The 21,819-nt window shown below is 38.2% G+C and overlaps 1 protein-coding gene across 21 annotated transcripts in view; it reads right to left on the bottom strand.

Annotated features, from left to right (window-relative positions):
• TENM3 (teneurin transmembrane protein 3) overlaps positions 1–21,819 on the bottom strand; it is a 594,796-nt gene that overhangs the window by 182,929 nt on the left and 390,048 nt on the right. Inside the window, exon 1 of one of the 21 annotated variants that reach the window (XM_088056031.1) lies at positions 12,719–12,820. The exons of the other annotated variants lie outside the window; for them this stretch is intronic. Within the exon in view, the coding sequence (XP_087912157.1) occupies positions 12,719–12,773 (55 nt within the window). The 5' untranslated portion in view covers positions 12,774–12,820. Of the gene's footprint in view, positions 1–12,718; positions 12,821–21,819 lie in introns of those variants that run through there. 21 annotated transcript variants of the gene reach the window in all.

Here is a 21,819-nt window from a genome sequence, read left to right on the forward strand (position 1 = left end):
ACCAGGGCTTTCCCTTTTTCCTGAATCTCCAGAAATGGAACCAAGCGTCAAAAATGGAGCAGCTGGCAGACACTATAATCAATGTAGGAAGGATAGTCACTCTGAGTCTGTCTTATATGCACTCAGCAATGATGCTGAAGCGTTTACCAAGTTTCCACTCCCAATCCTGACCTTTGTAAAAGACTAATTTTTCTGGATGCTGATACTCTTTCAGATGACAATTCATAAAGAGTAATCGCCTATAAAAGTAACCTTTGAAGAAATCTTCTTTGTTCTTCCTATCCATGACTTTTTATTATTAGAGGTGAAGTGGATTGAGCCATGTCACATCTGGTTTATCATTCTTCCAATGTGACTCAGTGATAGTCAATAGACTTCGTATTTTCACAGTTGCTCTGGGCTAAATTGGGGGCCAGAAAATGTCTTTTTGGAACAGGACAGGAAATGCATCTTGAAGAACACAAGATAACGTGAAGATTTTTTTGGAAGGGAGTGGGAGAGAGGCTTCTTAAAGAGAAGCCTTCTGAGAATGATTCCCAAATCATTCAGTTTTTAGAATCAGGTAATTTCCCACCCTCATTCCTGCCACTCCTGTAAGCAGCATAAAGGAGTGAAATCAAATACTAATTAACTAAATTTGGTTTTCTTAATTCTACTGGGTCCTATATGAGAAAAGCAGTCTAAGAAATGACAGGGATACCAGTTCTGCCTGCTTTTGGTACCAGTGTGGCCACTGCCATGCAGTCTGCCATAAAGGGAACAACACCTTTGAAAAAAAAATCCAGAGAACCTCTTAATGACATCAAATTGCTTCTGCTTGCAGACCACAGAATATGTCTCGCTTTCGCTGAAGGAAACATAGCAATTTAAAGAGATTTTGATAGATGTGAACAAAGAGCAACAAACTGCTGAAGAAGAGTTCTTTAAACCTTACTTACAAAAATAATCCTGTTTTTTATTATTCACAAGAATCACAGAATATTCTGAGTTGGAAGAAACCCACAAGGATCACCAAGCCTGTCTCAATTAAATGGCCCATATGGGAATCAAACCCATGACCTTGGTGTTATTAGCACCATGCTCTAACCAATTAGTTCTTTTAGTGTGGTTATTTATATCCCTGTGAGCTGTGTTTTTTGGATTGTAGCTATTTCAAAAGACAGAGCTGTGGCATTGCAAAAGAAAAGAAGAAGAAGGAGGAGAAGGAGAAGGCGGCAGGATACAGTGACTGCTGCCATCTTCACCAGGCTTCTGATTGCAAGCTGCCCCAGACAGTGGCACATGCTCCCCCATGAGCTCTGTGTGCCCCTCAGCATGGCTCGGCAGGGACCAGCACAATGTCAAGCGGCCATCAGAATGAGCAGCACTACTGCCAGAGCCTTCCATCTGCACTAGAACATCATGCTGCTGCTCCCTGCCTTCTCCCAATAAACTGAGGCAAAGCAATAAAATTTCCCATAATACTAAAGAATCACACCATGCCTACAAAAGCACACATTTAGCAGTGATAAAGGAGAAATCAGTCCTGCCAATGAAACATCAAACTTACCTAACCAGCAGTGATGTCTTGAAGGGCCTGAAGGTAACACTACAAATTTAGGTATTTTTGTTAGTTCTTGTTGCTTCATTATCAAAAGCTCTTCCCTTCCTGCAGCACTTTCAAGTTCTATTTCTTGTTAGGGCTTTTTTCTGCTACATTAAATGTAACTCCTTAACAATGGAATTTTGGGGAGGGGATGAATTAGAGAATTACCAGAAAATTATTGACTGTTGTCTCACACAGTACCACTCTCACAAGCAACGGGACATTTACTGGACATTGATGTCTCATTACATCTAGTATGTAATTTATTTCACTGCTGGAAGAGAACTTATCAGTTTTGCCCATGTGGAGAAAATGTTTCTACTTTAGAAACAAATAGACCACCACTGGCAAGAAGCTAGAAAGCTTAAATGAGAACCCACTGCATGATCACTGAAGTCAGCTCACTACCAAAGCTGCTAAGGCAGCAGCGTTGAAATGGGCCAGAGGTGGCATTTTGGGGCCAGATTTTTGACAAAGCCTCGTTGAGGAATTTCTTAGAAAACTTAGAATAATAACATCTATATGGTACTGAGAACTGAGAGAAAGCTGGACTCTGTATTTATGTGTCTCTGGAAATTCAGCGTTAAACAAAAACCCCACAAAGTCCCTTATTTTTGCCTTAATATATAAGCAGTAATGTATTAGCTGATGAGAAAATTTTGTCAAGTGCTACAACGTTGCATATTTTTAGTCACACTTCCACTCTAAGAAATTATTGCTATCTAAAATAGAATATATTTTGACTATTTATATAAACCCTTTATTTGATAGCTTTTAATTTTTTTACATTTTATCTGTGTTTACACTTGGCAGGACTGGATAAGTGCTCTAGTAATATGTACAATTTAAAACCATAAATTTAAAATAGGGTTAGTTATTCATTCAAGTTCAAAAGAATACAGACTTAGCAGTTCTTAAACAAATATACAAACCCCTCACATTAGCTTCGGTAGGTCAGAAAATGCTGAATGGAGGTAAAAAAATATCTTTGGCCTCAGACTAAACACAGAAAATTTCTGTCCAAAAGTGCTTTTCATAAAGTTATGAGCTGATGAACAAAAGGGTGTTCTAATAAAGTTTAATGAAATATTAGCTACAAAATCCAGCAGTAATATCATAATCTTTATTTCTTTGCCAAGTCAGCCACTTCAGAATAGCAAAAACTGAAGTAAAGTAAACCACACCAGTTACTGTGAAGAGGTTTTATCTCAAAGAAAATAGAAAAAGACCAAAAGATTTGGGGAAAATTCCAAAATAGAGAAAATACTTGTTTATGCTTAAGTGGAGCCAAGGGTAACAAACCCTCTTTACCAAGCTGCTTCCAGAATCCTTGGGCCTTGGTCCAGGAACAAGGGACACGCCAGCTAGGACATCCATATCTGCCAGCAGGCAGAGGTTATCCATCTCTTTGAAAAGAGATGAAAGGAAATTGCTGTCTGAGTGCTTTGCAAACTCTGAAACAACTGCTCTTTAGCTAAACAGTAGGATTGCCAGTAGAAGATGTACAAATCTCTGAGTTCCTGAAAAATTATTAATGTTGACATATTCTACTTTCAAGATGCCCCCTCAGTACCAGTAAAAGCTGCCAGATGAAAACCAGTTATTGCACAGAAAGCATTTAGAACAACTGGTCTGGAAGCCCTGTCCTGTAAAACTAAAATTCCCCATACACATTATGGCACGTGCTTTCCAAGGCTATCCACGCCCTCCTACCAACCTTCCTAAATCTCTACTGCCAAAACATCTACCAAAGTACTTACTGATAAGAAAAGACATGAACAAATTTCTTACTTGACTAGGCTTTTTTCTCCTCTAAAATAGACACTTTTTAACAGGTTCTTGGCCAAGATTACATGCCTCTTTTATGAAAAGATATAATGCAACCAATTATGAAAGCAGCTCCTGAGAAACCCAACTAATGGCTTGACTTGGTCTGCATTCATATCAACACAAAATAACTAATTTTATATGATGCTTGATAGTGCAGCACCATGTAAGGAAGAGATTATGCAGGAACACTTAAAAGACGTTCATTCTGAAATGATCACATGTCATAAAATGCAATTTATAAACATGGAGAAAAAAAGAAACACAGAATTGAAACCATGTTCACCCACATTTCATTAATTTTGTTCTTTGGCATGTTAATGCCTAACACACATACAGTTTTCCAGTGCAGTTGCTGTTACTACACAGAACTTAAATCAGCCTTCTACTTAACGTCATGCTTTCTACATGAAGAGGTAAAGACAAAGGATAGTCTTAGCTCTCTTGCTCAGTTATCTGAGATGCCTTTTTTTTGTGTTTTGTATGTATTTGTTATTTATCTTTGAGATATGGTACTGCTCCAAATATTCATCCATTACATGTTTTCTGATGCAGCTACCACAGCCTGCAAAGTCAATTCTTGGTCAGAATCTTTACATGCACAAGCAGAAAACAAATCACAGGATACCTCAAAGTCAGATCCTGTGACTAAAGGAGGCTGTTAATCAATGCAGTTTAATACAAAGCCTTCTGCCACACTGATCGTAAGATTGTACGTGCTGAGGTGAGCAGGCAGTGATATTGAGAACCATACACAAATTTCTGAATAAAAATGATGCATCAGCCTGTAATATTTGTCAGCCTATACAAACTCTCAGGAATCCAACTTTCACTGAAAGTGTCTTTTTTGATCTATTTACTTCAGAAGATGTGGTATGAACGATAGCATAATAAGTTTTACTATGTTTTAGGCATAAATGACTCATACATCATTCCATTTGAAAGAAAAAATCCTAACATGCAATATGATATGTTACTGCAGCTGCTCCATGGGAATAACAACATATCCATTTGGAAGGAAAATACATTTATGAAAATGCCTGATTAGCAGAAAAAGCAGCAAACAATTCATTAGAAACAATAATACACAACTGCTTTTTTGATGTTTTTATGGTCACAGTGTCTTTTCATGGAATCTATTGGATTAACTGCATTCAGCTCTTCCCTTCCTACCTCCAGCTCAAAACAGTCTTCATTGATGTTATCTATAAAAACAAAACAAAAAACAGCCTTTGAAGGAGGGGTTGTCATGTGAGTTGAATGTAAAGTTTACTGGACAGAGTGCATCAAATTATCTTCTGACTTCAGGCATCTCCTACCAGGATCCCAGTTTGAGGGCAGAAGTGTATGTTCTCTCTCCTATTTGCTTTGCAAAATACTGTATTTTTATCTTGCATGCCTCCTATCCCCTGCAAAGGTTATGAACTGAATGCTGCAAATCTGTCAGGCAACAAACCTCTGAGAACTGCACAATATATGTGAAGTCAAGGCAGCGCCACCTGCACCTGTGACCTCCTAAAGACAAGGCTTCCCAATGTCTTGGCCTTCCCTTTTACAACTAAGGAAATCTCTACCTTCTTCCACCTTACTTTTCCTTAGTCTTCTATTTACTTAATGGACACTTTATTTTCCATCACATCACAATTAAAAAGCTTCAGATACCTTTTCTGTTACAAATTCAATAATTTATTCCACTAAAATACCATTAAAAATTATCAAGACAAGAACATGTTGGCATGTTGATTGTAGCACCAGTTAATGAATGATGCCATTTAATGTAAACCACTAGCATACTAAAATAAATGTATAAATTACTTTGGGACATGCATATGGGATAACATAAAGACACAGGTAATATTGGTAATGTCATTGCTTACTTTTCAAGCAAACTCAAGACATGTTTAAAAACCAATAGGCTAAGTAGACACAGTTGGGCAGCTCTCACAGACTGTCTCACAACCACTCACCAATACGAACTGCAGACTCTTCAATACCAGAAGACACCCAGAAGTACCTTTATTCCCACCTGCTACTGAAGAGGCATCTCAGATGGTATCCCCAACTTTGGGGTGATGTAAGGGTGACAAATCAGCAGAGACAGCAGCTAACCAGAGAAAAGATACTTGAATGTTTTGCTTGATTCAGGCCAGAGGATTAAGTCTGTCTCCTGCCTTCCAGGTGAGTGCCCCAGCTAATAAGCCTGCAGCTAATAGCAGAGCAACTTGTTCTCCCTCTTTTTTTTTTCATTAAAATCTGAAGAACTGTGTTTAGTTCCTCATCAAGATGAATGCCAAGCCTGCTGAATTTTTCATGACACTGAATTCTTGTTCTCCTGCCAGCCCTAGTTATGTGTGAACATTTCAGACTCCCTCAGGCATTTATTTTACTACAGAGTCCTGAAATACTTAAGTCTATTAAGACCTAAAATAAACAGGCAAAAAGGAGGAATCTGCTAGTTGATCCTCCAGTCTACATTTTAGGTAGACAGTGCCTACACCAGTGAAGTTCAGAAATTACTCTCAGTGTCACCAGTGAAATGATGGTACATTTGGCAACACACACATCAAGCCACATCAGCTACCACAGTGGGGTTCAGCTCCACACCACAGCAGGAGGAGCACTGTCTGCAGGTTGTAAAGATCCAGCCAAGTAGGGTGGATCCAGAAAAGCTGGATTTACTAAACTCACACACAATAGCTATTCTGTATGTGCATTATCTCTGGGTTTGTGCTCAAAGCAGTCCCTGCCTGCTCCCTTGCTGCCAGGAAAGAGGACAGCTTGGAGCAGACTATGACTGAAGAATAATTCATACTACTTGGCCTTGGTTACCCTTGTCACCAAAAGCCTTTCTGGAGCAGAAAGCATGCTGGCTGCGAGTTAGGCTGGCCTGCTGCTGTGCATTGAACAAGTGGGAGCTTGAGGAAAGAAGGCCAATCATCAAAAGACTTCAGTGAGGACTTGAAGGGCAGCAGACAACTGACTGAATTAACCACGATTGCAAATCTTTCTGTCACACAGGGTGTGACTTGTGCCTCCCTAAACTCCCTGAAAGAAAACTCAGAAAAAAATTATCTGGATTTTAAGTCACCTACTAAAATAATTTCACAGTCACTCCCAGTTTAACTGTGCATTCTGTAGTTGCTCTCTCCATAGGAGGTCTGAAAATAGACCAGGCTTTGTTGCTTATCTTGAGGTCTCTTACACACTACAGAAACTCCAAGAGCACTTCCATCCACAATGCTTCATTACTATTGCTATAATCATTGGGATTATATACTTAGAAAGGAAGTACAAATGGCCAGTTTGTGGCCAGAAAAAACCAAGCCTGATATCAGATCTAAATATACATATTGTTGTCTTAGAGAAACTCCATGCATGTGTGAAAACGTATGTATAGATATACACAAGTCTTATGTTTGATATGCTATGTACGAAGAAGGCAATGTTAGTACTAAATCAGCTGTCATGAACTGCTGGTATGCTGGTATGCATCTACAGCTCATGCCTGTCCCTGGCGTATCTTCAGAAATCTCCAAAGACCAGACCATCCTCTACATAATGCCTCTTATCATCCATACTTGAACTTCCACTTTTCTGGGGTTTTTTTTTTTGGTTTGTTTGTTGTTTTGTTTTTTTTTTCTAAGCACTTTGTCTCTTCTTCTATATCTATTTTGTTTGAAGCACACTTTAAAAACTCTCATATTAAAGAGTTTCTCTCCTACACTTTTTCAAATTTTTTTTTTTATATAGCTGTTAGTCCTTAGGAGAACAATGCTCAAGACGTAATGAACTAGATTCAACATGGCTGTAATATGTCTCCGTAATCCTGGCAGGTGATGCTGCCTAAAAGCACAACCTAAGATGAAAGGCCTCAAAGCTTTTTGTCATTCAGACCTGTGAGGAATTTTTTTCCTCAATACAAAATCTGACAACAGGGTCTTGCCAATGTCCAAGCACACTGGAGCGCTGATATCCAACTCGTTCTTTGCCCTGTTTCTGATACCGCCAAAATACTGCCAAAGAGATCTTTCAGAAGGCAAAACCAAAAGGATTTCCCTAGACAAATGAATACAGTGGGGAGACATGTGGTGAAATCTTCCTGAAACCTGCAATTCTGTAAAGTGCATGTACTTAGCATTAAAAAAGTAGGCTTGGACTAGAACTTGGCAGTTCTTTTACACTCTATTTCCTTGTGCTAGTGAGGAATTATGATGGTACTTCAGTTTTCTGGTCTGTCCACAGTAATTTTCAAAAGTGAAAGACAACAATCACTATCAAGCAGTCCCACGTAAGTGGGAGTAAGCAGGAGTGAGTCCCATGTAAACAGTTCTCAGTCCTACAGGTAAATTTTCATTTAATCTTTGCCTGCCAAACTGTTTACATTAAATGCACATCATGTTAGTTCCATGTATTATTTGTAATTCATTTTACGTCATTACCTAGTGATTTTTGCCCTGTTTTTCTCCCTCTTCACCTCATCCACTTTCACCTTGACAAACTGAAAATATGCCAATACAAAAACTGTTTCTTCCTATAATTGGCAAAATCTTTATGCATAACTGGAAAAATGCTGTAATCCCAGTTACAACAGTATTCTTTTCTCATTCCTCCAATGCGAGCATAATGGAAGTATCAGCTTGAGTGGCGTGTCTGTGATGAATCAGATCTCATGCCCCTGAACGCCCATGGCAGAAGAAAAAGGGAATCTGTCATTTCTCCCACTGAGGACTGACAGGATGTGAAACACAGAGGAGAGGGAAGTCGGAGGATCAGAGCCGCCAGTTTTCCCATCATATGGGACTCTATAAAGGACCACAAAGCCCATTTCCTTAAGACAAAAACATAAGAACAGTCTCTTGCTCTGCCTCCATGGACTGAGCGGGACAGAGGTGTCCTCAGCAGAGCTCTGCAGTAAAATCACGGCTATGCTTCCACAGATACCTGAAAGCTTTACTGCTCTTTGCTTTCAAGAAGCAAAAGGACCTGCTGTCAAGGATTTTACCTGCAATACTCTTCTGCCTTGCGGAGTAAGAGCTCCACTTAAGGGAGTTAAGAGCTCAGAAACTTGATGGAGTCAACATTTAAGCCTAGTGTGACTAAAACCCATTTCCAAATCCCTAAAATCTGAATATATAATACAAACACTGAAATAGCTTTGTCCAAAGAAATGGTAGATTGTGACCCCAAAAGTATCCTTAAGTCACTTTTTTTATTCAGCTTTGAAAGGGAGCTGCATAATGAGGAATGTCAAATGAATATTCGCCCAAAATTAAATATGACAAAAGCTTCACTCAGAAACCACACATGGTGCTGTCACACATTTATTACCCACGAGCTAAAATTTGTCTAATATAATTTAAGATTGACAATTACTGATAGAGGCCATACATATTTTCAATAAAAATAAATTGCCAAAATTAAAAATACTGCTTCCTTTCTAGAGGACCACGGTTTGAAATAACATCTCAGATTTATATAACTGAAATAACAACTCTACAAATTTTCAGGATTTAAAGAATTTTATTCTCTGTGAGCAAAACCTTACCGTTTCTTCAACTGTTTGCATTATTCTATCAAACACCAAACAGAAGACTTGCATTTTTTAAATCCAGCTTTTAACAATTGATCTGGTTTTAATTCATGATTAAAATTATTTTTATTATCTAAGTGGGAACAAGGAACTCTTTACTGAGTGCTACGAAAGTATGGGGAAAAAGACACTAAATTTTTCTGTGAATGAAGTAAGAAATGGCTGGCACTAGACAGCATTCACCTGAGAGTGCAAACTGAATAGGGAGAATAACTGAATTACTAATGATTATCCCTCTCCACAGTGCCTTACTACCTGAGGTCTCCAATGTGGCTAATGTGCTGCCAAATCCTAATACAGGTTCCAGAGAAGCTCCAGGGGAACCGCAACCTGCAAACCTGATATCTGTATGCTAGTGAAGTTAATAGAAACTATAATAGCGAAAAGACTAAGTGGGCCCTAAGTGGGGTCTAAGAAGAATCAAATTTCAGTTTTCATTAAGTGAAATCTTACAAAATTAACTCAATTCTTTAAATAGCATAAACAAACATGTGAAACCAGTGATCCAGTCAATCAATTTCAAAAAAGCTTTTAACAAGTACTTTACTAAAGACTTTTAAAAAACTAAGCACCCATGGCAAAACAGAGGTCTCTGCGCAGCACCATGACTAGAAATTAGGGGTAAATGGTCAAACCTGCATAGTGAAGGAAGCCTACCAATGAAATACCACAGGGATCTGCACTGCGATCTGCTCCTCTTCCCATACCTGTAATTGACCCGGAAAGGTAGCTGAGCACTGAAGCAACCGTTTGCAGATGATACCAATTTATTCATGGCACTACGGATGAGGGCAAGTGGTGAAGAATCACAGGACCTTATGAAATTGAGTGACTAGACAATGGAATGGTAAATTAAATTCAGTGTGGATAAGTGTAGAGTGATGCACATGGGAAAATATAACCTTAACTTCACATGTACTGTGATGGGCTCTGAGCTGAACATTATCACTCAGGAGTGAGACCTTGAGGTTACAATAAATAGTGCCATCAAAATGTCAGCTCAGTGCTCAGCTGCCAAAAGAAAGCAGCCCAAATATTAGGTATTGTTAGGAGCTGAACAGGAAGCGAAGCAGAGAACACAATTATGCCACTTTGTAATGTCACTCAGTTCATACACTGTCTCTTCTTCCAGTGATATGTTTTGGGGACATGGTTCATTATTGAGTATTTTGTGTTTACTTTTACAGAGATTGGAGCAAAACAGAAAGCATCTTAAAACAGAAGAGTGACCTGTAATTAGGGGGACAAAGACAGCAGTTTCAACACTGTCTGCATCTCAGTTTCACTGAGAGTTCTTCTCTGAGGCTGTATCCAAAACTCAAGGAGACAGGGTCTTCTATGTACTTGCAGATAAACCATTCAAAAAAAGAGGTTGACGAATTACACACATACAACCAATGAGCTTTATTATAAGGCATTGCTATGCATTAAAAACTTAGCTACTGCTAAGTGCACAAGCTTTACCCAGTATTTGAAATCCTTGGGAAAGGACAAGTTTGAAGATTTGCCTTTGCTCCAGCAGTATACAGCCAACTAAAATAATTTTGCCATGTCATCTTGAAGCGACAAGGTTTTAAGCCTTAAGGGTTAGTACAAGTGTCCACAAAAGGGTAAGTAAAAACTATTTAAACTAAAAAATTTCCAAGTCTTCTGTTACTACCTGCTCTATTTTCCCCCTTTTCTTCCCTATCAGACAGCCTGATCAAGATGCTGCTGGAACCAGTCTTTTGGTGCTTGACAATAGAATCACTTTTACCTACTGAGGCCCTGTAACAGGGAACAACTAAATTATGTCTAGGCCTTGAGATTTCTAGCTAATCTCTACACATCTCTACTACATCTGCTTCTTGCTTTTATAAGGAAGGGTTTGCCTGTGTGCTAATGAGCAGTTATTACTTGTACCTTTGTCTAATTTTATGAGCCACAAGAATGTTCTGGTTTTCATTTGGATTGCTGCACATCAGACACAAATTCTGTCTGTCAGTAGTGGCTACCTATAGTGTATACCTCTATTTACTTGCATAAAATATTGTCTGTTTACTTCATGTATTCCCACTCTTGTGTTTAGGAGAAATATGTTCTCACCACAATCTATAACCACCCTTTATAGTAGCTTTGGCTATCATGTAATAGAATAAATACAGAAAGACAGAGAATACATTGAAAGAAAAAGCAGTGTTGTGAAAATTAGTTATCACATAATTTTAAACTCATAAATGCATCAGATATGAACATGATTATTTTTCAACAAGAAATTAAGCTATGGGGGGTATTTAATTAGTTTAAACTGTTAGCTAAGAGTTGCTGCAGATGGACAAATAACACATTTAAATCAGACCAAGTTGCAAATTATTTTTTGCCTTTGTTTTACACCTACATTTCACTAAAAATACCTTAGTGATTATTTCCATTCAAATGTTATAGTGTTACCCTATGAAATAAAGATTTATTTTTTTATTCTTTCCCTACAGCTGTAATTTTCTACTGTTGAAGTAATTGAAGTTTCTTTCTTTTTCAAAGACACTTTTCAATTTGTGGTGTCCAAGCATGTCTTAAAGACACATCATGAAGGACACCAGCAGGATGGGCTCTGGAAATGTAAGTTATCTCAACTAACAAAAAAGCTTCTACAGAAATAAACAGTATGATCTTCATTAAACCGGAATGAAGAAAGTGAAGTAAATATTAGCTGGTAGCCACACACTAAAAATTTCAGTCACCACAAGTAAACGAGAATCAATCAAACCTCTCACAGAATGCCTTCAGTATTCTTAAGAAAAGGCATAGAATTGGTGAAGCTGTGACAGGATGCAGACTGAACTCAAGGCAGGCACATCAACTCACTAACTCAAGCTCTGTGTCCATCTATCAGTTGAGACGACATTTTGGCAAGACTGCAGTTAACCAAAGAAAAACAAAATCAGGCAACACCACTTCTCTGTCTGTCTCTCTCTTCTGCTGCCCACAACAAATTAAGTCACTATCTGTCTCCTGAAGTGACAGAAGAAACATTAATTAATCACAGAAACCCTTGGATCACTAGATAAATCATTCTGTTGACCCCATGTTGTTTTTGAAGGGTAGGGCTAAGTTGCTACAGCTACAGCTGCTGCCTTTGAGCACTGGCAGTAGCACTGGGCAGCTACAGATCACCAGCAGAACAGGTGAGGAGCAAAATAGCAGCCAGCCCTTTAAAAGTCCTAAGGCATCCTGAAACTTTAATTCTGTCGTGAAGTTAGAAAAGACTGAATAAATGAAGTTTTCAGAAAGCCATTCTAACAGAATTCCTCATTACAAGTCTAATTACAAGCTGTCTTTATAATGCACACCTGACAACATCGTGAAAAGCGCTTTGCTTTAAAGGTCAGCAGAACTAAAAGAACAATTTGCTATTTATAGTAACAGGTGAACTTTTCTTATTTGGCTGCTTAAGCAGCCAACCCTTGAGTTGAATGTAATTAGGGAGGGGATATTCAATTTACAGTATCCACAAGTAATGATAATTACACTGGTTCAAAAAAGCTGTTGGTAAGCATAAGAAACCTTTGTAATTACATCCCGTTTCCAAAATTACTTGAGCACTGTGAACTCGAAGCATTTCAGCAAATGAAGGCCAAGGCTCATAAAGGAGAGCTACGGCACTTTAAAAGCTGCACTGTTTAACATAATGAGCCGCCCGACCGGAGGGGGATCGCAGAACGCGCTCCGTAACTCACCCCGACAGCCCACGCCATCTCCTTCGTGCTCACAAACATCCATTAAGAAAAACATAAGTCGGCTCCCTCACTGCCTCCTTGCCATCCTCCGCCAGCATTGCTCAGCTCCCCTCGCAGAGTGGCCCCGGGAGCCAGCCCATGGCAGTGTGCTGGGCTTCGGGAGCCGGGCTCGGGCTGCCGATCCTGCCACGCTCAGGAGAGCGCTGGCGCTGCGAGCAAGGAAACGCCGCCGTGTCCCCCCCGCCGCCAGCCCCGCGAGTACAGCAGATCAGCTCGGTCAGCAATCCGCCAGGACAAGGTGAAAAATAAACAAATAGCCGCGTTCACGGCAGCCGCGGCGATCGCTCTCCGGAAGATTATTCAGGCATTATGAGGGAGATGGTATTAAACGCTGCCACTTGCAGCTTCACGGCTCTCTGCGTATTCACATCAGCCTGGGATGAGCACTTAAGGAGTATCATCAGAGAGCTCGCCCAGCTGAGCATCTTCCATTATGTTTTTGTCTTAAAAGGAGATAGCAGGAACCTCTCTGCCTGACAGGCAAAAGGCTTGTCATAATTCATTAATAACACAGCCTTGTTCAGGTTTCCTTCAATGAAATCAGGCAGACATCCTATGAAGAAAATGCTGAGCGAACAACAGCTTCTCCAGACACAATGCAATAAACTTGCCAGTACTTGGCACCATTTGGTGTCTGAGACAAGGATGACCAACGCTATTCGACAAGACCTGTCAGAGTCCCTTAAGGCTCCTAGAAAAGAAACTCAAAAACCCAAACAGTAATTCCTCAGCAGGATGCAATTCACTGCTTGGAAGCAAAAACTTCATGTTTCAGCTGCAGAGATAAATGTACCAGTCTGCTTTTGCTATGCTCAGGGTAAAGCTGGCAATTTACTCTGAGGAACTGATTTCATCCAAAGGGGAAAAAAGCAAGAAGAGGTGTGGTAAAAAGCAACAACTACAATATCAGATAACTGCAAAAATTAACAAGACTATCACTAGTCTTCCATCTTTTTTTTCCTTTGTCTAGTACGCATCCATTCATACAGCACGATACACCTGTTATATTTAATTGAGTCTCATGTACTTCCTCCTAAGAGATCGGTTCCATCATGAAAAAAATGAAGAAAGATACTCAGACTTGTATTTGATCTACTAGCTTTTCATACACTCACATCGCTTCACAAGACAAAATAATCTAGTAATACAGCCAGTACATGCCATCCCAGTGTAGAGCATTTGTTATGATCCAAGTTTTAAACAGCCTTCAGCATAAAAACTTGTACTAAAAATTTTATATTTACTATGACAGGTTTTCTGGGTTTCCATTTGATTTTTAAAAGATGCTTTATCATCATGCAACATAAGCAGTCCAAACATATCTAAATTAATTTTGTACAATTAGTAAAAGCAAAGAATGTACTGACAATGGTTAATTAATAATTTTAGAATATCTGTATTACAAAATCATCTTTTTTGTAATAAAGTAGGCTCAGGTAATTTGCAAACAGCACAATATTATAGCTTCCCTAAGCTCCTTAGTGTTTTACTTAGGCATGATAATTTATTTTGAGTGTACTATCTGTCATTAAAACTGTGGCTTATAAACATTATTAGAAACAGCTCTTATTAGCATGTCTAGAGATCACTGTATTTGAGCAGAACATAACTGATTGAACAGAAATCAATAAAGGTATTTAATGATTTCACGAGAAAAATAAATGACCCTCACACCCCTAATGGATTAATGTCACTTATGTGCAACACATTGCATAATGCTGACATAGAGCTACTCAAAGCAGTGTCACTTTTCGTATGAGTGCCTTAAAACCTTATCAAAGGGAAACTGTGTTTTAATGCTATTTCAGATGCCATTTTTGAGAGGATTTTTACAATCCCATTTCATAAAGCAGAAAGCATGATCTGAATTGTTACAAGTAGCTTTTGTCATTGGCACATGTACTAGGTCACCCTCTGAAGTTAGCTAGTGAATGAAATCCTGAACACAGGAGGAGGGTAACACTTTGAAACATTACTCAAACCACTTGTTTATTGTCAGCTTTCATCTCTCAGTACACCTTTACCTTTATATCTGTATCTTCCACTAATTACCAAGAACATGCTCTGCTAGGGAAGGGAATCTGCTCCTCACGGTCAGTACTACAGCACGAGCTAGACAAACTGCACAGCTCCCCAGTACGCTTCTTGGGAATCCAAACAGAGGCAAGAGATAATCTAAATGACAGAGTAAACGCCATTAAATAAATGCTTGCCTCTCAGCCATTTAGGCGACCTCTCAGATCTCTTAAGAACATGAGTATCTGTCTGTCCATCTTCAATACACTGCTTTTTTATCCCATTTTACATCTATTCACTAAAAAGCAACCGTGGGTCAAAGCAAACCATTTCATGGTCTCACTCCTTTATTTTCACTTAAGCAGACTGAAGACGAAAATATGCAGTATTTACTTGGTATTTCTTCAGTGACATGAAAGCTCCTTTTTGGGAAAGAAGTGAGCCAAATTCAACATGTCACCATGCACTACGCATGCTTCGCCATGACCAGGCTGCCTTTACAATTCCTTTATAGTAAACCCAAACATAACTGGGGGGAGCTGATGTTCGATTTTCTTCTTCGATTTGCCATATTATCTACCATAATTTTTTTTTGTGCAATGCGAAGAAGTGAAAATGACTTAAAGAAACCAAAACCGTTTTCCTAAAGATAATACAGTCCCAGCTTTCATACACAGTTTTCACCTGAAGAAATGGGGAAAAAAACTCTCTTCAGATAAATCAGGGAGGCAAATGCAAAAGCGTTTTCTGACTGACTTGAACATTTCCTTATTTCTCCCCAAAGGATATAAAAACTACTCCAGTAAATGTAGCATCATAATTGGCTATAATTGACTCCATCCTTCAATTTTTAAGGCATTCTATAAAATATGGATCGTTTTGTCAACTGGGAGACAATTTTGTGACACCACACTGTTTATCTCAGTACAGTGATCTCAGCTGCACTTGATTTCATTTGTTACCACTCAGACTACCTTATTTTGGCTGTAATCCTGCACCTCTCTACATTTAATGCACTGCACACTAGTTAGCTCCAACACCAAATGCTTTGAGTGCTACCAAAGGGAATTAACTGCCGAAGATCATTGTCATAGGGGATATCAGTAGCAACAATACAGCAGCAGGTGAAGCACAAGCAAGCAAGCTCTGTTCCAATCCATCAGTGTACCTCATGCTATTCTGTCATTCTGCCATCTCACAACTTACTGCACATGAATCAGAAGGGATGGGGGACAGAAGAAAAATGCAAAGTTTAACTGCTTTGCTGCTGTTTTTCTATTACACCTGCTGCTTTATTGAATTTACAGCATTTTAAGGTAAACTTGTAACACTCTGGCCATACAGACTGTTATGACATCATAGCAGTTTTGCACCAGACTCTTAGGTCACAGGACTATGATGACCAGTGAATGGAAATGACCACAACTGGCCATTTTTAATAGCTGAAATACTGTGAATACCTCAAAAAAAAATATTGGCTTCAAACATAGTCTTTGAAGATTTGGCTTCTCTTTCTTTTTCCCTTCATCTTTCAATAATTATTTTTATTTATATCTCCCTCTATATGCTGCAACACTTCAACTGAAAGTTAAGAAAAAGGATGATAAAACCTAAAACCTAAAAAGAAAAATCCAACTACAAATAGCCACAAAACTGCAGCAAATGATTGATAGAAACATTGATGTAATCCTGTCCATAGCAACAGTTTAATTATGAGCATCTTGGCAGTGAGCCTGCTCTATGTGTTGATTTTCCCCAGCAGAGAATGCCATACAATCCATCTTTGTGTTATGTGCTATATGACTACATGGAGAGGCCAATCAAAGGGCAACAAGGAACAGAAAAGTTGTACTAAATTACTGGGGTGATACAGGAGTATGTACATAGACCATGAATAATTCCACTCTTGAGGATTAGCAAGCCTGAGAAAAAGGAGGGTAGGGAAGAAATACCAGGAGGGTGCTACCTACAACATATTGTATATTCCTCAATTACAGTGATCACAGCATACAACATGAATATACCTCTTCAACAAATGACATGAATTACTGGAACCCAGTTTAAACAGTCCTCTCTCAAACTCTTCCTCCCAGGATGTCAATTGTGTGGAGGAGCAGAGAAGCACCTTGGTGTAGCAGGAAAGCAGGTCCCCCACCAGGGACTCAGGGCTCAGAGGCCACAGCTACACGAGACACTGTAAAGCAAAGCTTGCCAGAAGCAGCAGGCCTGCTGGGCAGAGCAGCCACTGCCAAGAACCCAGCAGCTATGGGATTTGTGTTTTAAGGGTTTCACTCCTGAACAGCACTACAACACTAATGCTAAAGCAGGCACATGAGAGGAGATGCACAACATCATGGGTGAGCTGCAGACTTCACTCCAATAAACTAGAGGGCAAGGAAGCAATAGTGACAACTGGTAGGGACCATAACAGGAAAAGGCAGCGGTTCAGGCTTAGGGGGTTATAAAATAAATAGTGAAATCTGATTGTGACTGTTTCTCAAGATACCTGCAGATAATTTTCAGACAGAAACAAAAAAAAAATATAATAGATTTGTAATTTATAATTAAACTTATTTCCAATGTCTGTGTTGGAAAGTTTCTTAAAAAAGCCCTGACAAAAATGAAAACAACACGTACCAGTCTATATATATGTGCAATCCACAGTGCTTATTTACAAAAATAAAATTTTAAAAAGTCCTTAAATTCCACACCTATTTTTTTAAACAACATTTAGCACAATGTCTCTGAAGCAGCAGTTTAATGTTATACTATCCACTCTTTATTTTAAGGAAATGCTCTGGTAATTTTTAAGTGTGTGAACAAAGGTTTTGTGAAATCCTGTTAGGCTATTACATGTGGTAAGAAAACCATCCATCATTTCTGCAGCCTGGTGTCCACATTCAAAACTTAACTCAATAAAGACTGTTTTGAGTTTCTATTAAGGTATGAATATTTTATATCTGTAACCACATAAATCAGTAAGAATACTCATGTATGTATATACATGGATCATAACATGTATATGTTTTTTTGAAGAACAAACCCAAAACAATACAGAAATTTGAAATAATGGCACTCTAAAAATAAGATTCCTAAAGTTTACAGAAATTCCAAGAGAAATACTGAAGTCCAACAAAAGTGTTGCTTCACTCCAAGTTGTTTTTTTTTGGCAGTTGTGTGACTGTTTCCATCTCCAAGACACTATGGCTGCATTGTACCATGAAAACACACTGGTTTTTGATATTTGGAATATCAAATGTATGGGCAGGTTTTACCTACTGCAGATTACCTGTCTGAGAAATTGCTTTTAACCACAAAGTATTAGAATCTACACAACTCTGCTGTACTTTCACGAGCTCTTCCTCATTAAAATTTACTTTAAACATGGAAGAAAGGGATTTGTGTGTTTGTGGGTACAACTTCATGTTCAGATCAATACATTATAAAAATCTATTAAACCACTTCAGTAAAATTTAATAAGTTATTTAAGTCTTGAAAGCCCAGGTATTTTAGCTCTGAATTCAGGTCTCATATTTCAGCTCAGATCACTCAAGAGGTACTCGGGATTTCTAAACAACAATGTACTAGGAAATGTCTGTACCTGATAAAAACTCCTTCCGTGCATCAGCTCAAAAAAATAGTGTTTGATCATCTCTTTACTGCACATTCTCTCATAATAAACATGACATCTTCCAAAATACCTATGTGACTGTACTGATCGAATAATTACCTGAGTAGAACACCCAGCTGATTACATTGAATATTCAGTTAACTTATTTACCCTTCAACAGCTAGAGAATACAACACAAGAGAAACCCAGAGGAACTCCTGGTTAAGATGTTTTGTCAAGACATTATTCAAAACTAGAGTAATATAAACAGTTACATCAGTCCTCAGTAAGTTTGGTATTTTCACAAAAAGGTCATTTGCAAAATCTTCAGGAACAAAAATTATAATTGACATATCACTGAATCATTCCAGGGTTTGTGGGAGTGAGGGAAAGTGGGAGTCTGCTGTCAGGCAGACAAATCCATAGCTTGTACAGTGCTCTCGATGCAGGTGTTTTAGTGGCACTTTTATTTGTGACAAAGAACTTAAATACAAGAGTGACTATGCTTTGTAAAAAAGGTTGTATTTGAAAATGCTTGATGGCACCTCTGACACACAGACACACATAAAAGTTTTGCAACTAACAAAATAATTCTTAACTTCAGTTCCAATTGCAAATTAAACAACTATATTTTTTTAATTAACCAAGAACTGAAGTAATGATTACAGAATACCTGAAAGTTCTTAATGACTACTAAATCTAATATATAAGTTAATATATAAAGCTCATTTAATCTTTTATTACTTCTGGTGCATTACTTTAGATTAAAGCACACCAGCCTGGCTGAAAGCATTTTTGCCCTATGATCTATACTGTAACTTTTTTCCCTGAACTGAAAACCTAAATATCCTCCCCCTCTGCCCTGCAATGAGATGACTACGTATCAAATCTCAAAGCAAAGACTTTGATTTGTCACTTAAAAATTCTTAGCTATCAGAGAAGGCAGCAAACATCTTCTAGTTCAAAATAGTTATTTTGGTCGGTTTCCCACTGGGCAGAGTTGGAAGCTGAGACAAAAAGCCTTGTGGAGGACATTAAGAAACATTAAGCCTGGAAAAATACTGACAATATTTGCTAAAGTTGGACATACAACTGTCCAGTTATCAACCACATATCTAGGTAGAAGCAGTGGTTCAAAGTAAAAGGGGCTGTTCAGTGAGAAACAAGGTGCTTTTCCACATAGAGGACTGGAGTGAAATTTGTCATAGGGCAACAAAACCTTTTGTTGGAACAAGAACTTTGCTTTCTCCAAAGTCTCAGAGACCCAAGGGAGGTAGAGATGTTTCACTTTCTCTTTGCTGAAGCAGGTGAGAAGGCTTAAAGTTTGGGAGGGTTTCCTGAGTCACTATCATCCACAGTAGTATCTGATTACTCTGCCTGAGCTGGTTTTGATTAAAAGGTTTAGAAGCAAGCAGGAGACAACTGTAGTAGCTGACAGATGAACACTGATTCAAAACTAACCTGTAAGACACGTCTCAAACCACGTTAATTAAGTCTGACAGTGAATATGGAGCTTCTTATTAGGAATGCACAATGAACACACAGCCATGGGCTTCGCTTATTTCAGCCAGGCATCAAGAAACTACACTTTCCTGTGGAACTTCTGGTTTACAAGATTAATCTTTCAGAATACTAAATACACATTATGTATTTTTATCAGAGTACAGATTCTCAATCAAAAACCAGTTATTTTGGACCACAACTGTGAAGCTTTTCATATTTACATGCTCTTGAATTAAATATTAAAATGGAGGTGAATGTTCTCAATAGGCAATAATTGTCTGAACTATCAGACATTTGAACATTTCTACATAACACAGGGCTACAGCACAAATGGTAAAAAAAATGCTGTTTGAGGGAGCCAGTGTATTTCTACAATTCATCACAATGCCAAATGTGCAAGCAGTACTTTGCATCCTGGGATCAGTTTAAGTACCTCACTGCAGTACTGAGCACTACTAAGCCTTGCTTCTGATCACCCCAGGCACTGGAGTGAGCCCATATGAATGCCTTACTTTGGATCGGGGCAGTAACTTGGGTACCTCTACACCAAATTATTAGAAGATTAATTGGATCAACTCAGAGCAGCAATATGTGGAGAATCAGCAGCAAGGTAGATATGTATCAAGATTTATAAATTAAACCAAATTAAACTAAATTAAATTAAACTAAATTAATGGTTCTACACTAAAACAGAGAAATGAAATTAATTTAAAAATTCAAACCAGAATAGTGGAATTATGTAGTGTAGTGCAATTATTACAATAAATAAGCATGTAATTTCTTTTAAGAAGTGGTAATTTTCAAGACTTGGACCTTGTTTAGGAGCTAGCCCCTAAAGGAGAGGGTATCAAAGCTTTGTATGAACTGAAATTGTGCTCTGGCTAGCCAGTGAACATGAAAGGATCAGCTCATCTCCATTATAAAACAAGTACTTAGATTGAGGGTCTCATGCCAATTATGGAAGCCTGCTAAAAATATGTCTGATTAAATAATAAGCTTTCCTTCCTGCCTTTCACAATCAGAGAAGGATAAAATATTTCTGCTCTCTCCAATTCCATCTTATTTAAATTAAAATACATTTAAATTAAAATACAAATTTGAAACACAAACTTCTTGTTTGAAAAAAAATGTCTGTGATGTGTTGGGAAGAAGAGACATTTATAGACTACAAACTATTATACCAGGACTGTGCTCGGAAAAAAAAGTCTGCATCTGGCCCTGCATACTCCTACACTACTCGATCATACTGTCAAATTGGCAAAATATTGAAGGAGATAGAGTTATCCCTTGAAACACCAAAAGAAACCAAATTGAAACAGTATGGTACTTAAGCACTATGCTTATCGCTATTTCTAAATTTTAATTGTACTTCTGGAAGTTGGTATACTTGACAAGATTAGCCATCAATGTTTTTTGGGCTTCATTAATATCATCAGTGGAGCATTGTTTTTTTTAAGCCACACATTTTTTTGCCAGATACCTATCCATTTGAGCCTTTCAGCAAGCCTGGTTTACCGTATGACCAGACAAGATGACAAAGCTTGAAAGAAATAGATTATTTTCTTTTTTTTCAGCAGGCAAAAAAGCCTGCCTGGTTCTGCTCATTCATCTCCTTTAGTCCAGCAAGCCAGAACAGAACAGTTTACTTTCAAGGTTGCATTAGTTTGGATTTACCATCTTAGGTATAGTCAGAAAATATTTTATGTTGGTTTCTGTTGCATGGACTGTAAATGTCTAAAACACAAGTTCTTCAAGGCTTTAACAAATTATTCTTTAAAAAAGTGCAAGTGAAAAGAAAAAAATAGCTTTCAAACTATAAAAGTCAGGCATAAATCTAGGAAAAAGAATGGAAATAAAAAGCCTCAAAAGCAGTGCTGCCTCAATCATAAACAGAACAATTCTTCCTCTATTC

This window comes from Pseudopodoces humilis, chromosome 6 (assembly GCF_049639895.1).
Source record: "Pseudopodoces humilis isolate 2021_Gansu_Grassland_sample_001 chromosome 6, ASM4963989v1, whole genome shotgun sequence".
Taxonomy (NCBI): Eukaryota; Metazoa; Chordata; class Aves; order Passeriformes; family Paridae; genus Pseudopodoces; species Pseudopodoces humilis.